Source organism: Cervus elaphus, chromosome 23 (genome assembly GCF_910594005.1).
Source record: "Cervus elaphus chromosome 23, mCerEla1.1, whole genome shotgun sequence".
In the NCBI taxonomy this organism is placed as follows: Eukaryota; Metazoa; Chordata; class Mammalia; order Artiodactyla; family Cervidae; genus Cervus; species Cervus elaphus.
Genome location: NC_057837.1, coordinates 17,954,041 through 17,976,147, shown reverse-complemented (window position 1 = coordinate 17,976,147; position 22,107 = coordinate 17,954,041). Strand labels below are relative to the sequence as shown.

The 22,107-nt window shown below is 38.2% G+C and overlaps 1 protein-coding gene across 8 annotated transcripts in view; it reads right to left on the bottom strand.

The window, feature by feature from the left end:
- Nucleotides 1–22,107, bottom strand: part of ABI1 (abl interactor 1) — an 81,557-nt gene that overhangs the window by 35,453 nt on the left and 23,997 nt on the right. For all 8 annotated transcript variants that reach the window (XM_043883625.1, XM_043883624.1, XM_043883620.1 and 5 more), the window contains exon 2: nt 15,019–15,186. In XM_043883625.1, the coding sequence (XP_043739560.1) occupies nt 15,019–15,186 (168 nt within the window). The remainder of the gene's footprint in view (nt 1–15,018; nt 15,187–22,107) is intronic.

The following is a 22,107-nucleotide window of genomic DNA, read 5'->3' as shown; positions in this document are numbered from 1 at the left end:
TTCTTATCAAACAGACAATTTAAAAACAAATAATTTTATCAATTTCACACAGTTAATATGAAGGTTTAAATGAGCTAATATGGATAAAGGATTTTCAACAGTGCCTATCATCTGGAAAAAACTAATGTTAGCTTTTATTGTTATTATTCTTTGTTCCCCAATCCATACTCAAGTGTTTAACTGAGTTTATCAGATGGTGATAAACCAGTTAAAGTTTACAGCCAATACCAAATACAACTGTTACAAGCAATCTTAGAAATTAAAAATTGTTACTGAGTTCATTTAAGACATTCCAGCTATATTAAACATATACTAAGGAGTGCAAATTGAACCAGTGTGATCACAAGGGTTAAACCCAACACTTCAAAGGGATTTGGCGTGTACTTAATAATAACCCCTTCCGAGCCTCATTTCTTTCATATTCATCACAGGAATATTTTTGATCCTGTAATTCTTACAAGAAAGGGCATCATTTGGGGATATTCATAAAGAAAGAATAATTCTTTAAGGTACAAGTTGGTAGATTAAAAGAATTGATTACACTGGTTTTATATATTTATACACACACACACATCATGCTGCTGTGCTATTTAGGTGCTCAGTTGTGTCCGACTCTTTGAGATTCCATGGACTACAGCCTGCCAGGCTCCTCTGTCCATGGATTTTCATGGGATTTCCCAGGCAAGAATACTAGAGTGGGCTGCCATTTCCTTCTCTGGGGATCTTCCTGACCCAGAGACTGAACCTGCGCCTCCTGCACCTGGCAGGTACGTACCACCTGCCACACACACACGTTTTTTTTTTCTTCTCCAGAATGACAAAGGGATATAAGAGGAGAAAATCAGTGGACAAGAACATCCAACAAATCATTAAATATCAGAAAGCAAATGGAGGCAACGTTAACTAACTGAGCAGAACAACAGGAGAAGCTAAAACCCCAAACACCCACAGATGGCAAGGCAATTTATTCTAAAAGAAAAACAATGACCCCTGAGAGGCTGAGAATTTGGAAGCAACAGGTTCTTTAGACTACAAAAGTGAGGAAAAAAATCAAAATCACAATGAGATACTACTTGATATTCACTAGGATGGCTATTAAAAAAAAAACAGATAAAACAGAGCTGAGCATGTGGAGAAACCGAAACCGGGACACACTGCCAGCAGGAATGTAAAACGGTGCATCCACTTTGGATGACAGTCGGCAGTCCCGTGAAGGGTTAAACACAGAGCTACCACAGGACCCAGCAATTCCTCTCATAGGTATATAACCAACGCAACTGAAAACGTATGTCCACACAGAAACTGGTACACAGATGTTCATAGCAGTGCTATTCGTAATACCCCCAACTGGAAAAAATACAAATACTCATTAACTAATAAATGGATACATTTGATATATCCACAAAATAGAATACTATTTGGAAGTAAAAAGGAATAAGCACTGGCACATGCTCCAATATGGATGAGCTTTGAAAACATCACGCTAAGTGAAAGAAGACATTACAAACGACCACTTACTACATGATACCATTTATATGAAATACCCAGAACAGGCAAATCTATAGGGATAAAAAGTAAACGGCCAGTTGCTGAGGGCTAGGTGGAAAGAGAAGGCAGGGACTGAGGAGTGAGAGCTAAGGAGGATGGAGGTTTCTTTTGACGTAATGACAATATTCTAAAATTTCTGTGGTGATGCATGTGCAACTCCATGAATATAACAAAAGCCACTGAACTATACACTTTAAGTTGGTAAACTGTATGGTATGTGAATTCTATCTCAATACAACTGTTTTTCTTTTAAAAGTGAGGAACAAAGGAAAGGTTACAACAGACAATGCAGAAATACAAAGGATTATAAGAGACTATTATGAACAACTATATGGCAATAAAATGGATAATCTGGAAGAAATGGACAGATTCTTAGAAAAGTTCAATCTTCCAAGACTGAACCAGGAAGAAATAGAAATTATGAACAACCCAATTACAAGCACTGAAATTGAAGCTGTGATAAAAAATCTCCCAAAAAACAAAAGCCCAGGACCAGATGGCTTCACAGGAGAATTCTACCAAACATTTAGAGAAGAGCTAATGCCTATCCTTCTAAAATGCTTTCAAAAAAATTGCAGAGGAAGGAACACTTCCAAACTCATTCTATGAGGCCACCATCACCCTGATACCAAAACCAGACAAAGACAACACCCACAAAAAAGAAAACTACAGGCCAATATCATTGATGAACACAGATGCAAAAATCCTCAACAAAATTTTAGCAAACAGAATCCAACAGCACATCAAAAAGCTCATATACCATGAACAAGTTGGGTTTATTCCAGGAATACAAGGACTCTTCAGCATACACAAATCAATGTGATATACCATATTAACAAATTAAAAGATAAAAATGATATGATCATCTCAATAGATACAGAAAAAACCTTTGACAAAAGTCAGCACCCATTTATGATGAAAACTCTTCAAAAAAATGGGCATAGAAGGAACCTACCTTCAATATAGTAAACACCATATATGATAAGCCTACAGCAAACATTATTCTCAATAGTGAAAAACTGAAAGCATTCCCTCTAAGATTAGGAACAAGACAAGGGTGTCCACTTTCACCACTATTACTCAACATAGTTCTGGAAGTCCTAGCTACACCAATCGGAAGAAAAAGATATACAAGGAATCCAGACCAGAAAAGTAAAGCTGTCACTGTTTACAGATGACATGATACTGGACACAGAAAACCTTAAAGGTAGTATCAGAAAATTACTAGAGCTAAACAGTGAATTTAGCAAAGTTGCAGGATACAAAATCAATACACAGAAATCACTTGCATTTCCATATACCAACAATGAAAAATCAGAAAGGGAAATTAAGGAACCAATTCCATTCACACTTCAACAAAAAGAATTAAATATCTAGGAATAAACTCACCTAAGACGACAAAAGAACTGTACACAGAAAATTACAAGGCACTAATGAAAAAATCAAAGATGACATAAACAAATGGAGAGACATTCCATTGTATCTCATTGTTCATTGTAGCACTATTTACAATAGCTAGAACATGGAAGCAACGTAGATGGCCATCAACAGATGAATGGATAAAGAAGTTGTGGACATACACACAATGGAATATTACTCAGCCATAAAAAGGAAGGCCTTTGAGTCAGTTCTAATTAGGTGGATGAACCTAGAACCTATTATGCAGAGTGAAGTAAGTCAGAAAGAGAAAGATAAATATCGTATTCTAACACATATATATGGAATCTAGAAAAATGGTACAGAAGAATTTATGTGCAGGGCAGCAGTGGAGAAAGAGACATGGAGAATAGACCTATGGACGTGGGGAGAGGGGAGGAGAGGGTGAGATGTAGGGAAACAGCAACACGGAAACTTACATACCATATGTAAAATAGATAGCCAGCGGGAATTTGCTGTGTGGCTCAGGAAACTCACACAGGGGCTCTGTGTCAACCTAGGGGGTGGGATGGGGAGGGGGATGGGAGGGAGGCTCAGAAGGGAGGGGAGATATGTATACCTATGGCTGATTCATGTTGGGGTTGGACAGAAAACAAATTCTGTAAAGCAATTATCCTTCAATAAAAAAATAAATTAAAAAAATAAAATAAATTTAAAAAAAAAGTGAGGAACAGAGCTGAAAGCTGGAGAATTAACTGTCTATTAGATTTGGGTAAGGCCTGTTCACCCCATCAAGTGACAGTCTCCGTCACACATTTATAGTTTCTACTTAAGCATTTTAGTTCCTCATCCTTAAACAGAAGACTAGAACCACCAGATCATCTGAGACAACACAGCATGGCAGGGTGAGGGAAGACCTAAAACACAACAGAAACTAAAAAAAAGAACCCCCCCCCAAATTTTGCATAGATTAGAGGAATCCTTTTCTGAAAAGGATTTACATTACATGAAATATATATGTATGCATTATATGAAGCGTAAAAGAGAATTCATTGACAAAAATCCAACTTGTGAAAAAGAAACAAACATTCTGAAAAATTATGAAGAACAGTAACTGATACACTGGAATTTATTTTTGAGATGTCTTCCAAAGGTAAAGAAACAAGATAGGAGAACAGCACTAAAATATTAATTTAAAAGGTCTAATATCTGAATCTAGAAAAAGTGGGAATACATGAATCTATGAATATTCCCAGAATATATGGGAAAACAAAGAAATAACACATAGCACCCCAAAATACAGCAGCATATCCCCCAAATGCCAGCATAATATACTTTCAAAAGACCAAGTTATAGCCCTGTGAAATTTCAAAATATCACAGCTAACAAGAATAAATATTCCAAAGTTTTCAGAGAGAAAAAGGCAAGTTACATACAAAGAATCAGATACATCAGGCATCTCAGTGACAATCCTGGAAGCTAGAAGAAATGGACTAGACTGCCTTTCAAAGTATGGAGGGAAAATAATTTTCATTCTAAAACCAAAGCGGTCCAGCATAGTGATAACAAAGCAGATTCTAAAGCCAGACTTCCTGGTTCAAATAATGCCATTTAATAGATGTATGATTCTGAACAAGTCAAACAACCTCTTTGAGTATCAGTTTCTTCATCTGTGAAGTGGAGTTGTTGTGAGGGTGAATTAACTCACAGGTGTTCACATGTGTAAAACATCTGATACACAGTAGTGTCTTAGTCGCTCAGTCGTGTCCAACTCTTTGCGACCCCATGGACTGTAGCTCACCAGGCTCCTCTGTCCATGGGATTCTCCAGGCAAGAATACTGGAGTGGGTTGCCATTCCCTTCTCCAGGGGATCTTCCCAACCCAGGGATCGAACCCAGGGTCTCCTGCATTGCAGGCCTGATACACAGTAGTTACTATTAAAGTGCTCTAGAGAACAAGGCTGAGTATAGAAAGGGGCAAAACAGATCTCAGCTTTTCACTATAATCCCTTTGGTAGATTCTGGCTGGCCTGGGCACACTCACATACGATCAGACAGGAGGAAGGAACTGTGAAACGAAGTCCAATGATAACTGCTCAGTAGAGAATTATCTATATGCCTTTAGCTCAAATGAGACAGAAAAATAGAAAACAGAAATTCGTACTGAAAGAGAACCACCTGACCAGACAGTCAAGAATGGAAACAGGAAGTAATAAGAGAGAGTCTTGGTCTGGTTGAGCATCAGAAACAGAGTAACCCAGGACAGGTGGAGTCAGATTAAAAGAAAAAAGGCAGTTTGTCGATAAGAGCAAAACAGAGTACTCAAAGAAGAGAAACTGACTTTAACCACAGTTAAAGACAAGCTTGTTCAAAGATGAGATTCACTAAGGTTTTTGGGGTTGGGTTTTTTTTTTCAAGGCTAAATTAAAAGCATTTAAAATTAAAAGATAACAGGAAAACAAAAAGGAATACCAACTGAGGCAATTTGGCAGATTAGACACCTGAAAACTCTCACTTATGAACTGCCTAAACATACTTGATAGACTCTTTAAAAATTCAGAGTCCAATATTAAATACAGCAAACAAAATTCAGGGAGGAGGGAGAAGGGGGAAGTAAAGATCAGAGCAGAAAACATCAAAGAAGTTACTCCATAGAGGTTTGCTGGCCACTAACAGACTTAAGACTTACACCAAATGGGAACAAGGGCTTCCCTAGTAGCTGAGCTGGTAAAGAATCTGCCTGCAATACAGAAGACTCCGGTTCAATTCCTGGATCAAGAAGATCCCCTGGAGAAGGAAATGGCTACCCACTCTAATATTCTTGCCTGGAGAATTCCAAGGACAGAGGAGCCTGGCAGGCTACAGTCCATGGGGTTGCAAAGAGTAGGACACAACTTTGCAACTAACACTTTCACTTTCAAATGGCAACAAAATAGAAGGTCTTGGTTTGCTCAATGTGGGAAGGTAGAAGTGACATGGCAAAAGGATCTCTGCAGATGTGATTAAGAATCTTGAGATAGAAAGATTATTCAGGATTACTGATATGAGCTCATGTCATCACAAGAGTGTTTAGGAAACTAATACACACACACACATACACCCCTGAGGGGGAAGGGGAGGGCAGTTATCCAAGAAAGTATAACAAGTTCCCATGTTTTCAGGTACAAAATTCTCAATAGTCCTGAATTGATCATACCCCAAGAACATTTGGCAGAGTAACAGAACAAAACTGTCTAGGAATACATCTTCAATTTATCTTACCAATGTATCACCCTCAGCATGCAGAGAGATCTCAAAGATGGTATCTTAAGATGGGCTCACAACCAAAATTTATAAAACATATAAGGAAATAATTCACCATAAGCGGGAGGCAGCATACACACACATATGCACATACATACATGTGCACACTTACACAGTAAGGCCTCCAGAGAATGTTAATCTGAAAGAGAATGTTAATCCAGAAGAAAGGAAAGTAACAGAATAGATGACATGAATAAAAGGTACAAAATAATGGTGGTTCATCTGAAACCAAATAGTTCAATAACTACATTAAGTGCATATGCAATAAACGCCCCAGTTAAAAGAAATGTCACACTATTTTTGTTTTTAATTTTTTATTGTTGGCTTGTGGAATCTCAGCTCCCCAATGAGGGATTGAACCTGGGCCATGGCAGGGAAAGCTGGGAGGAACGCTAACCACTAGTCTACAAGTGAACTCCCACACTGTATTTTTTTTATAAAATCCAGTTATTCCTAGAAGAGACAAATCTTAAAAGGAAAAAGTTGAAAGCAAAAGAAAGGGAAGGGTATATTCTGTATGTTAACATGTAGTAATATTAATGGTATCAAGACAAAATAGGCTATAATTTTTAGAAACTCTAGGCCAGAGAATATTTTATTCCATACTAATGCTGTCTTTCATCAAAAATAGATTTACATGAATTTACTCAATGGAGATTTTATAATTTATACTTTGCTCTTTGAAAAGAACAAACTAAAAACATTAGAGAAGCTACTTTCATGCCAAGCTTGGAGAAGGGAGGGGACAATTTTAGAAAAAATAAGTATGTGTGACTGCACATAAAACTGCAGGTGGCTAGAAAGGAAATCAGCTCAAAGGAAATATAACTAAAAATAGGCTTAGAACAGTGGTTCTACTGCCTTCATTTGGATTTTCCAATTATTTCAGAGCTAAAATGCACACAATTTGTTTTTAACCAGGAGGGTTATTTTAGAAATAATTTCTGCCATAATTAAATATATTTATTTATGTCTCAGAAGTTCTCAAGTACCACTTATAACTCAGAGACCAAAGGGTTTTTAAATGTGCAATGATCTTAATGGCAAAATATAGCACAATTAATTATTTTTACAAGTTGAAATAAAAATTCCTATGACAGCAAATTTGTTGGATCTCTAACAAAACATTCTTAGGGGTGTTATGCCTTGATGTGTGTCATGCCAGATTCTTTAATAGAATTCCTACATCTTTAGATATTATTATGAATTTATAAGCCCTAATGCTAGAAACACTTAGAAAAAGACTTAAAAGTAAACAAAAAAGTTTTCTTAACAAAATTAAAACAATGAAAGTGGTTTTTAAATAGGAAGCTACTGCCTCCAAAAAGTCTCTTTATCACATGAATTTACTCATGAAGAAACATTAAACATATCCACACTGACATTCTACAAATTAACTGGTCTATAGTTTTCAAAAGTATCAAGGTCAGGAAAAGTCCAGTGTAGGCTGAGGAACAGTGGCAGACTGAAGAAGGCTGAGGAGACAGGATAACTAAACGCTTCTGAACTGGCTCAGAGGGAGGAGCTAAGATGGCGGAGGAATAGGACGGAAAGACCACTTTCTCCCCCACAAATTCATCAAAAGATCATTTGAACGCTGAGCAAACTCCACAAAACGACTTCTGAACTGGCTCAATTTCCCATAAAGCTACTGAACAAACCGGCAGACTGCAGTAGAAATTTGAGTAGAGAGTAGTAATATATCCATGTTAATCACCTGATTTTGATGCTTGTATAACAGCTATGCAGTAGCATGTAGTTGTGTCTAGAAAATACACACCCAAGATTTCAGGACTGATGGGGCACCATAGCAGCAGGTTATTCTCAAACAGTTCGAAACAAAAAAGTTCTTTGTCCTATACTTGCAATTTTCTGTGAGTTTAAAATTGTCATGCATTCCCCTCCAAAAAAATATTTGATGTCATCTTTACTACTTACTCACAAAAATGAGAGCAAGATTTTTTTTTTCTTAAGTTCACTGATTCGGAGGTATTTAGCAATCAATGTTCCATTAACCTATGAAGGAACACAACCAAGAAAAATTTCTCTAAGATAAGGATACAATGATTTTTTTCCCCATCAACTGAAATTAAAAGGGGACAGCCCCATTCAAAGCTATAATGAATTCCAATGGCTCTAAAGTCTCTTGCATTGAGCTTCTCTAAGGGATTCTGAGACCTTCCACTATAATTTCCTTCCCTTTTATTTGTTGAAATTAACAGATGCATGCATGCTAGGCACTGGGATGATCACAGCAGAACCCTGCGGAAGGCAAAGAGAACAGGAAAAATTAACTAGATAATTCTAATAATAAATGCTTTGAAAGGGAACTATAGGATGCTGTAAAAAAACAATCAGCAGAGAATTCTAATAATATGCGCACAGGTAGGAGACAGGACAGAAAAGGGCATTGGGGAAAACCACCCTGTAATAAAATTCAGAGTAAGACCTCAAGGATGAACGGGAGGGACTTGACCAGATGAAACAAGCCTGTAACAATATAAGTCAGGTATGCAGAGAGATTTTTATCCCTAGAACTTAAAAATCCTAGATGGGTTAGTAATAAGGAATAAAGCCAAAAATAAAGGCAGGTGCCAGGCCTCTTAAAGAAACTTAAATGCTGTTAAAAAGATTTTAGGGTTTTTATTCTTGCAGTCCAGTCACTGACTTCCAAACCTTTTTTATTGTTCATCCTAATTTCAAGTCAACTCTTACAAAGAATCTCAATATGTAATATAAACAAAAGCAGCACTAACCTGGCTAAAGTGTAAAGAGAGTGCTCTAGAACTTCATCAGCTGAGCCTCCTGCTTCCCTAAGTGAGAGCAAAGGCAAAAACAGGAGAAAAGAGATGGGGCCAGTATGAGAAATAACATAAGCTGGGCTGCTTTAGCCAGACTTCCAATCAGAAACTAGTGAGATACTCTAATTAGAAGAATTCAAAGAGCATTTATAACAGAGGGACTAAACACAATGAATGGGAAGGGATAGGGGAACAGGAGGTATCGGAGCCAATGTTCTCAGCAGGAAGAGCTAAAATCCTAAATCCAAAAGGACAAGGGCAGGAGGATCACTAGAATGAGGAGGACGAAGTCACCCAGACAAGGCCACCTTGAGAGGAACAGGGACTTGGCCTGGACACAGCCAGTCCACTGGGAAGAAACCAGGGAAATAAACGTTCTGAGCTTCCCTTCCTCACTGCTGCAGACCTGTCCATGTCCACACTGGCTGCACTCTTTCTGAAGCCAGAAGTCACAGATGCCCATGGACATAATCCATACGGTAAGCCTCCCAGGACAAAGACCAGAGGGGAGACAAAAATCAAGGAAGATCAAACAGAAGTTACCTGTCATACAGCAGCAGGCACAGAAGTATTAGGAAAGATCAAATCTACTCTTCTGGAACCAACGAAATGCCTTCCATGAGGCCAAGGCAATTAAACTGAAGCTGAAGAGTGACCAGGAATTAGGCAGAGGAAATCGGGTAGGTACCCATTCCAAGCAAAGGGACTGGCCACAACAAAGGCACACTGCTAAAGCACTGTGTGAATGAGGATGTGTGAAGCCCAAAGTGCGGAGGGAGGGACGGAGGGACAGAACGAAGCTAGACAGGCAAAGGGAGACAAGACCGTGCTTATGTCCATACCACACTAACCACCCAGCCTTTGTCCTGCAGGCAAAGTGTAAGGACTGACATGATATCACTTCAAAGAGGTATGGGTGGGTTTTTAATGAAAGTAACAGGCAAAGAAATTTTCCTCTTAATGGTAAAAGGCAATTCTTGCTCTAACTTATTGACCGGCTCCTGCCTAGCTGTTTCACAAGAACTGCAAGGCGGAGTGCAAGTGTGGAGATGAATATGCAGACACTGATAACATCTAACTACAGGGCCTCATCCACTTCAGCCTCTTAAGTCTTCATACTTGGACTTTCTCAAGGAACAAGCAGGCAAAAATATATTCAGTGACCACACTGAGTATTACATTTAAGATTCTGCATCAAATAACTGATAATTCAAAATTTACATTAGGGTTTGTTCATTTTCCTTTGAAATGGAGAACTTTCTAAAAACAACAGTAGTTAGTTCAGTTCAGTCACTCAGTTGTGTCTGACTCTGCGGCCCCATGGACTGCAGCACTCCAGGCCTCCCTGTCTATCACCAACTCCCAGAGTTGACTCAAACTCATGTCCACTGAGTCGGTGATGCCACCCAACCATCTCATCCTCTGTCGTCCCCTTCTCCTCCCGCCTTCAATCTTTCCCAGCATCAGGGTCTTTTCAAATGAGTCAGTTCTTCACATCAGGTGGCTAAAGTATTGGAGTTTCAGCTTCAGCATCAGTCCTTCCAATCAATATTCAGGACTGATCTCCTGTAGGATGGACTGCTTGGATCTCCTTGCAGTCCAAGGGACCCTCAAGAGTCTTCTCCAACACCACAGTTCAAAAGCGTCAATTTTTCGGCACTCAGCTTTCTTCACAGTCTAACTCTCACATTCATACATGACTACCGGAAAAACCATAGCTTTTACTAGACGGACCTTTGCTGGCAAAGGAATGTCTCTGCTTTTTAACATGATCTCTAGGTTGGTCATAACTTTCCTTCCAAGGAGTAAGCATCTTTTAATTTCATGGCTGCAGTCACCATCTGCAGTGATTTTGGAGCCCCCAAAAATAAAGTCTGCCACTATCTCCACTGTTTACCCATCTATTTGCCATGAAGTGATGGGACTGGATGCCACGATCTTAGTTTTCTGAATGTTGAGCTTTAAGCCAACTTTTTCACTCTCCTCTTTCACTTTCATCAAGAGGCTCTTTAGTTCTTCTTCACTTTCTGCCATAAGGGTGGTGTCATCTGCATATCTGAGGTTATTGATATTCCTCCCGGCAATCTTGATCCCAGCTTGTGCTTCATCCAGCCCAGCGTTTCTCATGATGTACTCTGCATATAAGTTAAATAAGCAGGGTGACAATATACAGCCTTGACGTACTCCTTTTCCTGTTTGGAACCAGCCTGTTGTTCCATGTCCAGATCTCACTGCTGCTTCTTGACCTGCACACAGATTTTTCAAGAGGCAGATCGGGTGGTCTGGTATTCCCATCTTTCAGAATTTTCCACAGTTTATTGTGATCCACACAGTCAGATGCTTTGGTGTAGTCAATAAAGCAGAAATACTTGTTTTTCTGGAACTCTTTTCTTTTTCAATGATCCAACAGATGTTGGCAATTTGATCTCTGGTTCCTCTGCCTTTTCTAAAACCAGCTTGAACATCTGGAAGTTCATGGTTTACGTACTGTTGAAGCCTGGCTTGGAGAATTTTGAGCATTACTTTACTAAAGTGTGAGATGAATACAACCGTGTGGTTGTCTGAGCATTCTTTGGCATTACCTCTCTTTGGGACTGGAATGAAAACTGACCTTTTCCAGTTCTGTGGCCACTGCTGCATTTTCCAAATTTGCTGGCATATTGACTGCAGCACTTTCACAGCATCATCTTTTAGGATCTGAAACAGCTCAACAGGAATTCCATCACCTCCACTAGCTTTGTTCATAGTGATGCTTCCTAAGGCCCCACTTGACGTCACATTCCAGGATGTCTGGCTCTAGGTGAGTGATCACACCATCGTGGTTATCTGGGTTGTGTATATCTTTTTTGGATAGTTCTTCTGTGTATTCTTGCTACCTCTTCTTAATATCTTCTGCTTCTGTGAGGTCCATACCATTTCTGTCCTTTACTGTGCCCATCTTTGCATGAAATGTTCCCTCGGTATCTCTAATTTTCCTGAAGAGATCGCTAGTCTTTCCATTCTATTGTTCTCCTCTATTTCACAAACAATTAGTCCTCATTCACAAAAGACTAGATTTTTAGAAGTGCCACAGGGTAACTTAAAGTTTCAAGGATCTACTCCTTGTCAGACCCTAAAGGAGACACTAGGGACAAGACACAGTGATGAACCCAACAAATGAGGTTTCTTCATCACTAAATTTACCTCTCAGAGAAGAAACAGGCATTAAATAGGTAAACACACAAACACAATCACAAATTTGTCACATGCCACAAATAAGAGCAACAAGGAAGAGGTGCTGAAAAAGTATTTCTAGAATTAGAACAAAAATATCCTTGTTCCTTTTTGTAAAAGCAACATCCAAGGATAGGAGACAAAATCAAACCACAATAGACTGATACATATATATGTTTCGAGGGAGAAGACTGCCACAAGATGACAGATTCGAGAACTTAGTCTGTGAACTGTCAAGAGAGAAAAGGCAGTCTCTCAAAAGGTATGGTAAGGAAAGCTTCTTTATAAGATGGAGGGAAAATGCTGAATGTTGATTAGAGGGCTAGTAAAAGAGAGGTCAAATGTTAAAGGGAGAGAACAGATGATTAGCTATGATGACTAATAATGCCAACATTTTATATCCAGGTATTAGGCTAAGTTCTTTACATGCAATTCCTTATTTCATCTTTTAATATCAGCACTAATGGGCCAATTCTGCATATGAGAAAACGAAACACAAAAAAGTTAGGTAATTTGAACAGATCACATGCAGACAGAACTAGGATTCAAACTGAGATCTTTATGTGTTCAAAGCAGTCTATACCACACTGTCTCATTCAAAAAATACTTTTTAAATCATCTCTTACATGCCAGTTAACTATGTACTGAGGATAAAAAGATGAACAACGCCTGGGGCACAATCAGTCAGTACATGGTGCTTACACAGGATGGTCTTTACCTTTAAAGAGAGGAGGGGGAGACAGACATGGAGCTCAAGTCACTGACCAGGGGGAACAAGTAAGATGGCATAGCACAAGGAGAGCAGCAGTATCTGCCCTGTGCTAATGATCAGTGAAGACTTCAGATGGTGCTTATGTCAAGCAGAACAGAGACAGACAAAGTTCATGCCAAGTAAGACAAACAGATTACAGAAAAGAGGCACAAAATTGCATGCTATGTTTAGAAGACTTCAACAAGTTGAGCATGGCAGGAATGTGATGCGAGTTGGAAGAGACCAGACCAAAGGGCCTTTTATACCACACTAAGATATCTGAGGTTTAAAACCATAGGAAGCAAAAAACCATTTCCAGGCTTTGAAACAAGACTGGCAACTGTAAAGACTCAGCAATTGACTAGGAGGTTCAAGCTGTAGCCTGGGGCACGGCTTAACAGACAACCAAAAGGTGAGAAGATCTGCAAAGAGATTCCCAAACTCACCTCTTATTATCAGACCAAAGAAAGGAAGGCTCTAGCCCCTTTTTAGAAAAATGTAGCCTTTATTCTAAGTGAAATGAGAGCACTCTTCAGTTATTACTATTAATCAGGACAGAACTAAAATATGGTTTGGGCTTCCCAGATGGCTGGGAAAGAATCCACCTGCCAATACAGGAGACTCAGATTCAATCCCTGGGTGGGGAAGATTCCCTGGAAAAGGAAATGGTAACCCACTCCATATTCCTGTCTGGAGAATTCCAGTGACAGAGGAGCCTGGTGGGCTCAAGTCCATGGGGTCAAAAAGAGTTGGACACAACTTAGTGACTAAACAACAATAAAAATATGGTTTAGCTCAAACTTTGTGATTAGTAGGGAGAAGTCTGAAGGTTTGCTTCCTCAACACCCCAAATAGATTATTTGAGGCAGAATGTGGACTTGGGTGATTCATTTCTCCAAAAAAGCATATTGAACAGAGGCAGGATAGCCTGCTGTCTGCCTTGAAAGTAAAGAACAGAGTCTTCAGTTTCGGAAGGATACGCCCATCCTTGCTTCAGGGCTGAATCACATCAGTCTGCCATCTGGCAATGGTGAGGGAAGATGGATATTCTCTTTTTCTGCTCAGCATGCTGCTCTGATTCAGGAGTTGTGTATTTCCCACCAAGCAGATACGGAAAGCAGCAAAAGGATACACCCACTCCCCTAGCATAATGCAAGCCATTATTCAGCTTCATCAATGAAAACAAATCAGAGAGAAATGAATTAGAACTTCAGATTTAACTTTCAAAACTAACCTCCAGGTACATTCCTCATTCTAAACAAAACAAACATCCTAGTCACCCTGAACAAGTCATCATGACTTTATTATGTAAGACCATTATCTCAGACTGGAACACATTTGCACTCCATGTCCGTATGATCAAATGAGCAGGCTCCCATCAAACCCCAACTTAAACATCACTCCTTCAATGCCACCCAAAAGACATGCTCACAGGACTTATTTCTCCATTCAAATGTTCATTAAATATTTCCAGGTATACTGAATAGTATACAGACCAATCCTTCCTAAAGAAAAATTTTAACAAACACTACTGAATGCTTAGAATATGACAGGTTTAGTGCTAAATTCTAGAAATTTTTTAATCCAATAACAATACAATCTACTGCTTTTCAAAAACTCCCTTAATACAGTAAAAAAAAAAAAACAACATACATAATAAATGTAGCATTTAGGGTAAATGGGTAAGAACAAAGAAAGAAATAATTAAAACCAGAATGAAAATCAATTTAATAGATGAAAGTCAATTAATTCTACACACACTTTGCTTAAAACTGAAGAGGCGGGAACACCATCTAACGTTACTTGGTAAGGTCGGCGTTGTACTAACACAAAGCCACAGACCAGTAACTGCTGGGGTGTGTATCTTACCACACACACACACAGAATAGTCTCACTAAACTCAAAGCTGAAGCTGAAAGTGACAATGACTAGTCAGTAAGAAGAGTGAGGAATCCTCATCTCCAAGCCACCTGCCATGCTGCTAGTTAACTAAACCTGACTTTGAAGCCTTCCACACGCTGTTACCTGTGAGATGTGATTGATGGAGGACTCCATTCTCCGGAGCTGAGAGGCCTGGATGTCCAGCAGTTGGAGCACATTGTTAGCCAACGCATTTATCTGATAAGCGACACTAGCTAGGGATTGGGTTGTATAGGCTTTGGTCTCTTCTAAAGCTTTTCTCTTGTCTGTAGCCTGAAATAAGAACAAAAAAGCCCAATATTTATTTTGGTTAACATTCATTAAACATCTGTTCTATAGAAAGGCAGCATTAGAATTATATTTTTTTAATAGAAAAGCCCAACTGAATCAAAGAACTTACCTGACCAGTTTGATGAACCACAGAGCACGCCACCCTCCGACCCTAATAAAGGCAGGTGCCTCGAGTCCACTGACTTACTCTCTGCCTGCACTGACCTCCCCATGTGTCCCCTCAAGGCAAGCTATGACCTCCTCCAGGACCTGTGAGTCATAAATTTCTCCATTTCACTTTCCCTTACAGTCTTTTGTTGAACTTTGAGGTCACCATCCATGATACCCCAGGGCTCTACTTAACAAACGGTAACTTAACAACAACAAAAAAAATCACAACATCCACTAGTACAATGACATGGACTAAATCCATTCTACCTTACAATTCTGTTTACATCAATGAACATCAGAAATCCAAACAACCTGTTAACCATTACAACCAAGCTTCTCATCACCACAAAAACTACTGTAATCTTATGACCCCATCCTTTACCCATCCATTTTCCCCAAACTCCAGTGCACAACTCAGTCAGACAGTGAGAAATGTTCAGAAACCAATTTCAAAGCTAAGTTCAGAGAAAAATTCAAAGACAAGTGATAAACTTTGGGAGGGTGAGGGAGGTGATGGGTGGGGAGCAAGCAGGGTAGCCAGCAACTTATAATATATAATCTAAAAACAAAAAGGCCAGGGATAGAAAAAATGAAACAGATCTAAGAGTTCAAAAAAAAAAAAGGCAATGCAACCACTCTTAACCATGTTTAATATTTAATAACATTCAACCTTGCTCGTCATAGAAAAGAAATGCAGATGCAAACTAATATGAGATAATATTCTCATCTATCCACCCAGCGAAAATCCAAAAGCAGGACAAGGTACTCTGCAAAGTTGCAGAGGAAGACTGATACACTCACTGCTGGTGATATCCAGCAAAATTACATACAGGCTTATATTTTGTCCCAATAATCTCACTTTTAGGAATCTCAAAGAATCACTGGCAAAAATATATATGTAATTATTCATTACAGCACTATTTACAATAGGAAAAGACTAGAAACAACCAATACAACCACCAATGGGGGACTGGTCATACAAATTATGGGATCTCCAAACCTTAGGGTACTACACTGCAGTAAGAAGTAATGTTGAGAGATACTGTTATTACCACCACACCCAATCTCCAGAATACTGGTAAGGTGAAAAAGAAAAAAAAAATGTTTATAGAATGCTACCACTTAGGAAATGAGCAAAGATACAAAAATATATTTTTTTACTTTTTAAGAAAAAAGGATAAAACATAACATCTTTAAAAAATAACTGCATATGGGGCCACGGGTCAATAAGTTAGCAAGAATATGGATAAGATTTTTTAAACATACCTTGTTTTTTAGATTTGCTTTTTGCAACTATGCAAACAATTTACACAATTATAAAACAAAATTAAAATTTAAAAAGGAATTCCCCAAAATTAAATGTCAAATTAATCAAATGGGCCTAACTGTGCATCCAATTAGTGGCTTAACCAGAGAGGAAATATCCTACAAGTGGCTTCAAAGCACAGTAATTTGATTGTACATCTCTAATGGGGTTTATCCTTAGGACAAAACAATTAAAAGAAGGAAGAAAAATACTGAATCTGTTTTCAGTTACTTTATTGCTGATGGTAGTTTTGGAATTATTACCCGGAGACTGCTGTTTGTGTGGTGTGGAATAAAGCAAGTCATTAAATATGTTCAGGTCATTGAGAGCTGAGATTTGGGGCATAATTCAAAAGACATTCTGATGTAAGAAGAAAAAACCTGTGGTTCTGCATTTAAGCTGAAAACATTAATCTGAACTTAATTATTATTGTATCACATTTATCAATATCTAACCAAAAAAGCCTAAATGGTGACTGTAGTCGGTAACACTGTACTGTAAAATTGGAATTTGCTAAGGACAGACCTGACATGTCCTCAGCAAGGAGGCGGGGGGAGGTAATACACACATGAAGTGATGCGTGTGTTAACTAAGTACTGTCAATAGCAGATACAGGTGCCACTTCCAGGCCTAGACATAAAAGCCTCCCACTCATGTTTGGATGCAATGGTTAAAGTAAAATGCAGTCCTACCAAAAAAACTGGTATGATGATTGGTATGATGGTATCACCAACTGGATGGACATGAGTTTGAACAAGCTCCGGGAGTTGGTGATGGACAGGAAGGCCTGGCGTGCTCGTGGGGTCGAAAAGAGTTGGACACAACTGAGCAACTGAACTGAATCAAAAAAATTAAGCTGTATTTAACAGAAACCATTGTACATGGCTTCCATTTTTAAATTTAAAATAATTAAAATTAAATAAAATTTTAAAATTCATATTCTCAAACTAGCCACATTTTAAAGAGTTATATATGGATTGTGGCCTTACTGGAGAGAGTGCAGTTCTAGTCACAGTTAATTTCCTCTATAAACCATGGATTTAAAAGTTAAGCCTGCACAAGAATTACTGTTTTCACTTATTTCACTTAAGTTTAGTATCCAATAGTTGGTCTCCCTCATTCTTTGATACTTTTGCTGTATTAACTACCAAGCAGCCTTAATACATCCAAAGGATCACACAAAATGGATTATAAACCAGAAGACTTCTCCACAGAGCTAAAACAGACATCGTTAATCAATTACAACAGTCTTCCTACAAAAGTCTAAACACTCTTAACTAATCACTCTAGGAGCTGACATGTGATTGTAACCAATCTGCCATCCCTGTCTTATGCCACTGACAAAGTTTGCTTAAAATGGAAATAAACATATGGCTTTAAAAGAAAAGTAATTATTTAAAAGAGCTAAACTCGAAATAAATAATGTAGGCCAAGAACTTAACAGGAAATTCCTTAGATAACTGAATTTTCTCAACAGCCCATATATAAAACTGTCTTCTTCCTCCCATATCCACCTGTGGAAACCAAGTTTTACTGAGTTAAGATCTGCTTGCTGGAGGAAAGAACATTTTCCTACTCCTAGCAGTACCTACTCCTATTACATCCTTTTCTTGCCCCTCAAGGTGACTACATAGGCAAAGTAATCTCTTATTTTTCACTGTTTAAAATGGAAATGACAATGCCATAAGCAATCTCTCTCATACCCATATGTTTATCTTTATCCCCATCGCCTTGCCCTCATTCTCAACTTCCACCTATGACCAGAAGAAAAACCTCTCTCCCTCTATTACAGCTAAGTACGTGAAGCCCAAAAGAAACAAGAACAGCCTCGCCATAAGTACGCTTAAAAAGTAATACATTCTAGGTGAAAACAAATTACATGGTTTAATTTTTGCCTTTTCTTAAACAGAGAGAGAAATTTACAAAAAAATGCATTGTCATTGGACCTTACTAACATTTTAGTATAAGTTCTTCAAGTCTCTCAAGTACATCTGTTTAATCTAACAAGAATGTAAAACTAACCCTGCTCTTTTCACTTAAAAATGTATAATGAGCATTTCCCCATGTGATATTCTTCTATTCCTATTCTTTTTCAAAAACTACATAATAATGGCAGTAACTATTAGCTGACAGTTCTCCTTTTAATTCCTCTAATGTTAAGACCCTGATTTTAATCAGGACATCAACGTGTGCAGATTCAAATCCAACTTCCTCTAAATAACCAAACAAGAGGTGGCATTATTTTCAAACATTAACCTCTAAGCCAACGTTAAGAACACCATTTCTAAGTTAGGGCCCGACTACTGAAAAGACCTGGCACATGTCCTATAGCACTAGCCTGTCTAATAACATTTCAGAGAAACAGTTTAAGTTAAATTACAGTGTTCTTTTTCTCACTCACCTGAACCCTTCCCTAAAGTCTGACAGGAAGATCAGAAAATTATGTCTGCTCTGAGGAACAATCTTTCTCCATGTTTTAACTGCAAGACATAGGGCTTCCCGTGTGACTGGGTTCAATCCCTGGGTTGGCAAGATCCCCTGAAGAAGGGAAAGGCTACCGACTCCAGTATCCTGGCCTGGAGAATTTCACGGACTGTATGTGTATAGCCCGCAGGGTCGCAAAAAATCCACACGACTGAGCGACTTGCACTTTTAACTGCAAGTGATTTAATGATCCTGCTCAGGTAACAAAACAGGGGTCTCACACATTTAAAAAAAAAAAAGTTTCTCCATTTTGCTTCTGTCTTTACTTTTCCTCCCGCTCTTTGTAGAAATGACACCACATCATATCTTTTTAACAACTTTTAGCTTATCTCTAATCCAAACTTGCCAGAAACTTTTCCAAAGTAAGTTATTTTTCCCACAGAATATTTCAAATATTTAAATAAGGTTTTTCCAATTATATTAATAGAATGAAAGCAATTTCATGGTAATTCATTAAAAAATTACCCACATCTACCAAAACACACCATATTTCAATGACTCCAACAAAACAGCTATGTCAGATGCACCATTTTTATGTACCACTCAGGGAAAAACCGGCCAACTCCATTATGTCAGAATGCTTTCTTATGAAGAAATTTTATTTTATACTCAACAGAAAATGCTCTTTGGGATTTATTTAGATGGTGAGCTTTATATGTCACTCTTAATTATACAGTAATACCAGCTATAGATTCATTTTCAGATTTATCCAACTTCCAAAAGAAACCCTTTATATCTTTTATTTTGTATGATTCAAGATCCAACCGAACACGCTCACAACTCTTGACAGTCATGTCTATTCATTTTTTAAATCTACAAAATCCCCTTCAACCCTGACCTTTTTTTTTTTTTTTTCTTTCAAAACACAGAGTTTGTTTTAAAATTCCAGGCCAGTTGTCTTATAGGAAGTCCTACAATCTGGATTCGTCTGATTGTTTGTTTCCTCATGATTAGATTCAGATTAAGCAGAGTGGCTACAATAATAATAGGTGATGCTATAAACTTCCCACTATAAGCAATACATCTTTTAAAATAAGGCTCCACTTTTATTTCCACAATTTTCTTCCAAACTCCTGACACCAATTCTGCAAACTTTGACGCTGGTGCTATCTTACAAGGGGATAACCAAAAAAAAAAAAAAAATTTTTTAAAGACAAAACCCGAGACTCTTTTCTTTCCTGAAATGGTCTTTAAACGTTTTGACTCTAGTCCTTTCTCAAATGGTTTGATGACAGGTTGCAATAATCCAGTTACCCCAACAGTAAAACCATCCAAATTCATACAAGTGGGAACAATGACAACTGCTGCCTGGCTGATAGCTTTCTAAGGACAACATTAATTGAAAATGCATCCCAAGAACAGAAATTTTAAAATGTAGGGGTGAGGAAGAAGTTTCTTAGAACTGCTAAAATTTACTCTATAAGGTTAAGGTTTCTGTCAATTAGGAAGGATTTAAAATGTCAACTTTCAATACGTATAAGGAAGAGTACAGAAAACACAACACAAATACACAAAACGTCTATCTTGGTGAATGAAGGCCACTGAAAGGTCTGGCTTGAGAGTATTTCCAGAGGGAATCCAGAATCCCTTGTGGGAGGGATGAGAGGAGTCGGGACAAAAGAGCACACAGGCCCAATCCTGGCTGGAGCCATGGGGCTTAGGCTATGAATACGCTCAATACCTAGCTAACACTGAAAGGATCTAATTTTCTCCAACACAATTTCCATTCCAATACAAGTAAAAAGGAAATAAAAAGAAACCCTACCAGGTTACAGCAAATATCCAGCAAAAAGAATAAATTTTTTGCAGAACAATTCAGGTTGAAACCTAGACACTGTAACCAAAGCACAGCTCCTCCCCACCACCTCCCACTTAAGCAGCTGCTAACAGGCCTATGATCCTTTCATTCCCAGCAGAATCCAGGGAAAACCTCTGCTGCCTACTGAGTCACACAGCCGCTGATGGACAGGAATGCGAGTTGTGGCGCATGCTCTTCTTTAACTGAAGAGTGAATACTAAACAATCAACAGCTAGTATCCTCATTAAATAACATTCCAAATTAAACTCTAACGTAGATTATGTTTTCAAACCTTCACAGGTCAATTTATATCTCCAGGGCACTTCCAATAACTAGATAATTAGGTTCTGAAATTTTAGGTTTTACCCTAATTATAGCCTCAATCAATGAATTATATTTATTAAAAACAGGCAAAACCTGCAAAAATCCAATTTTAGAAAGAGCAACTACATTTAAACACAAAATTAGTTAAACGTACTATTGACAGAATATATTCCATAGGAGTCCAAGACACTGGGTTCGTTCCATCAACTCCTTCCATGTTAACTAATTATCTTCTCATATAATCTTATTTCTTCTTAAAAGGAATTAAACTGAAAGAGCCATGATGAAGAGTACAGCCTGAACACGTTCACATTCTGCTGGAGGGTGCAATTAGACAATAAGTATCACAGTTCTTTAAAATGTATATATTCTTCACTTCTAGGAACTTACTCAAAAGAAATAAAAGGCAAAGGGTAAAGAAACTGTATGTTCAAGAATGTCCACACCGTTGTTTAAAACAGCAAAAAAGAAAAAACAAAAAAACTAGAAACAACCTAAGTGGCCAATGATTGGTGTTTAAAATATTCATGTATTAGAGTACCATGTAGTCAATAAAAGTAATCTAGATATTTACCAACAAGGAAAATGCATTAAGTTAGAATTCAAACTGAGAAGTAGAACCACTATGAGTTACAGAATAATTATAGAATTTCACCTTACACAATTATAGAAGTAGCTGGGAAAACTGTGAAGGTCCCAAAGGGAAGTAGGAAGATCAGACAGTCATCAACGAGAGTCTATTTGAGACATCTGACACATTCAGCTACAAAAACGTGGCTGCGAAGGAAAGACTCCTGGGGAGATCTGAGAAGCTGCAGGTCTCCCACCAAGTGAGTGGGCC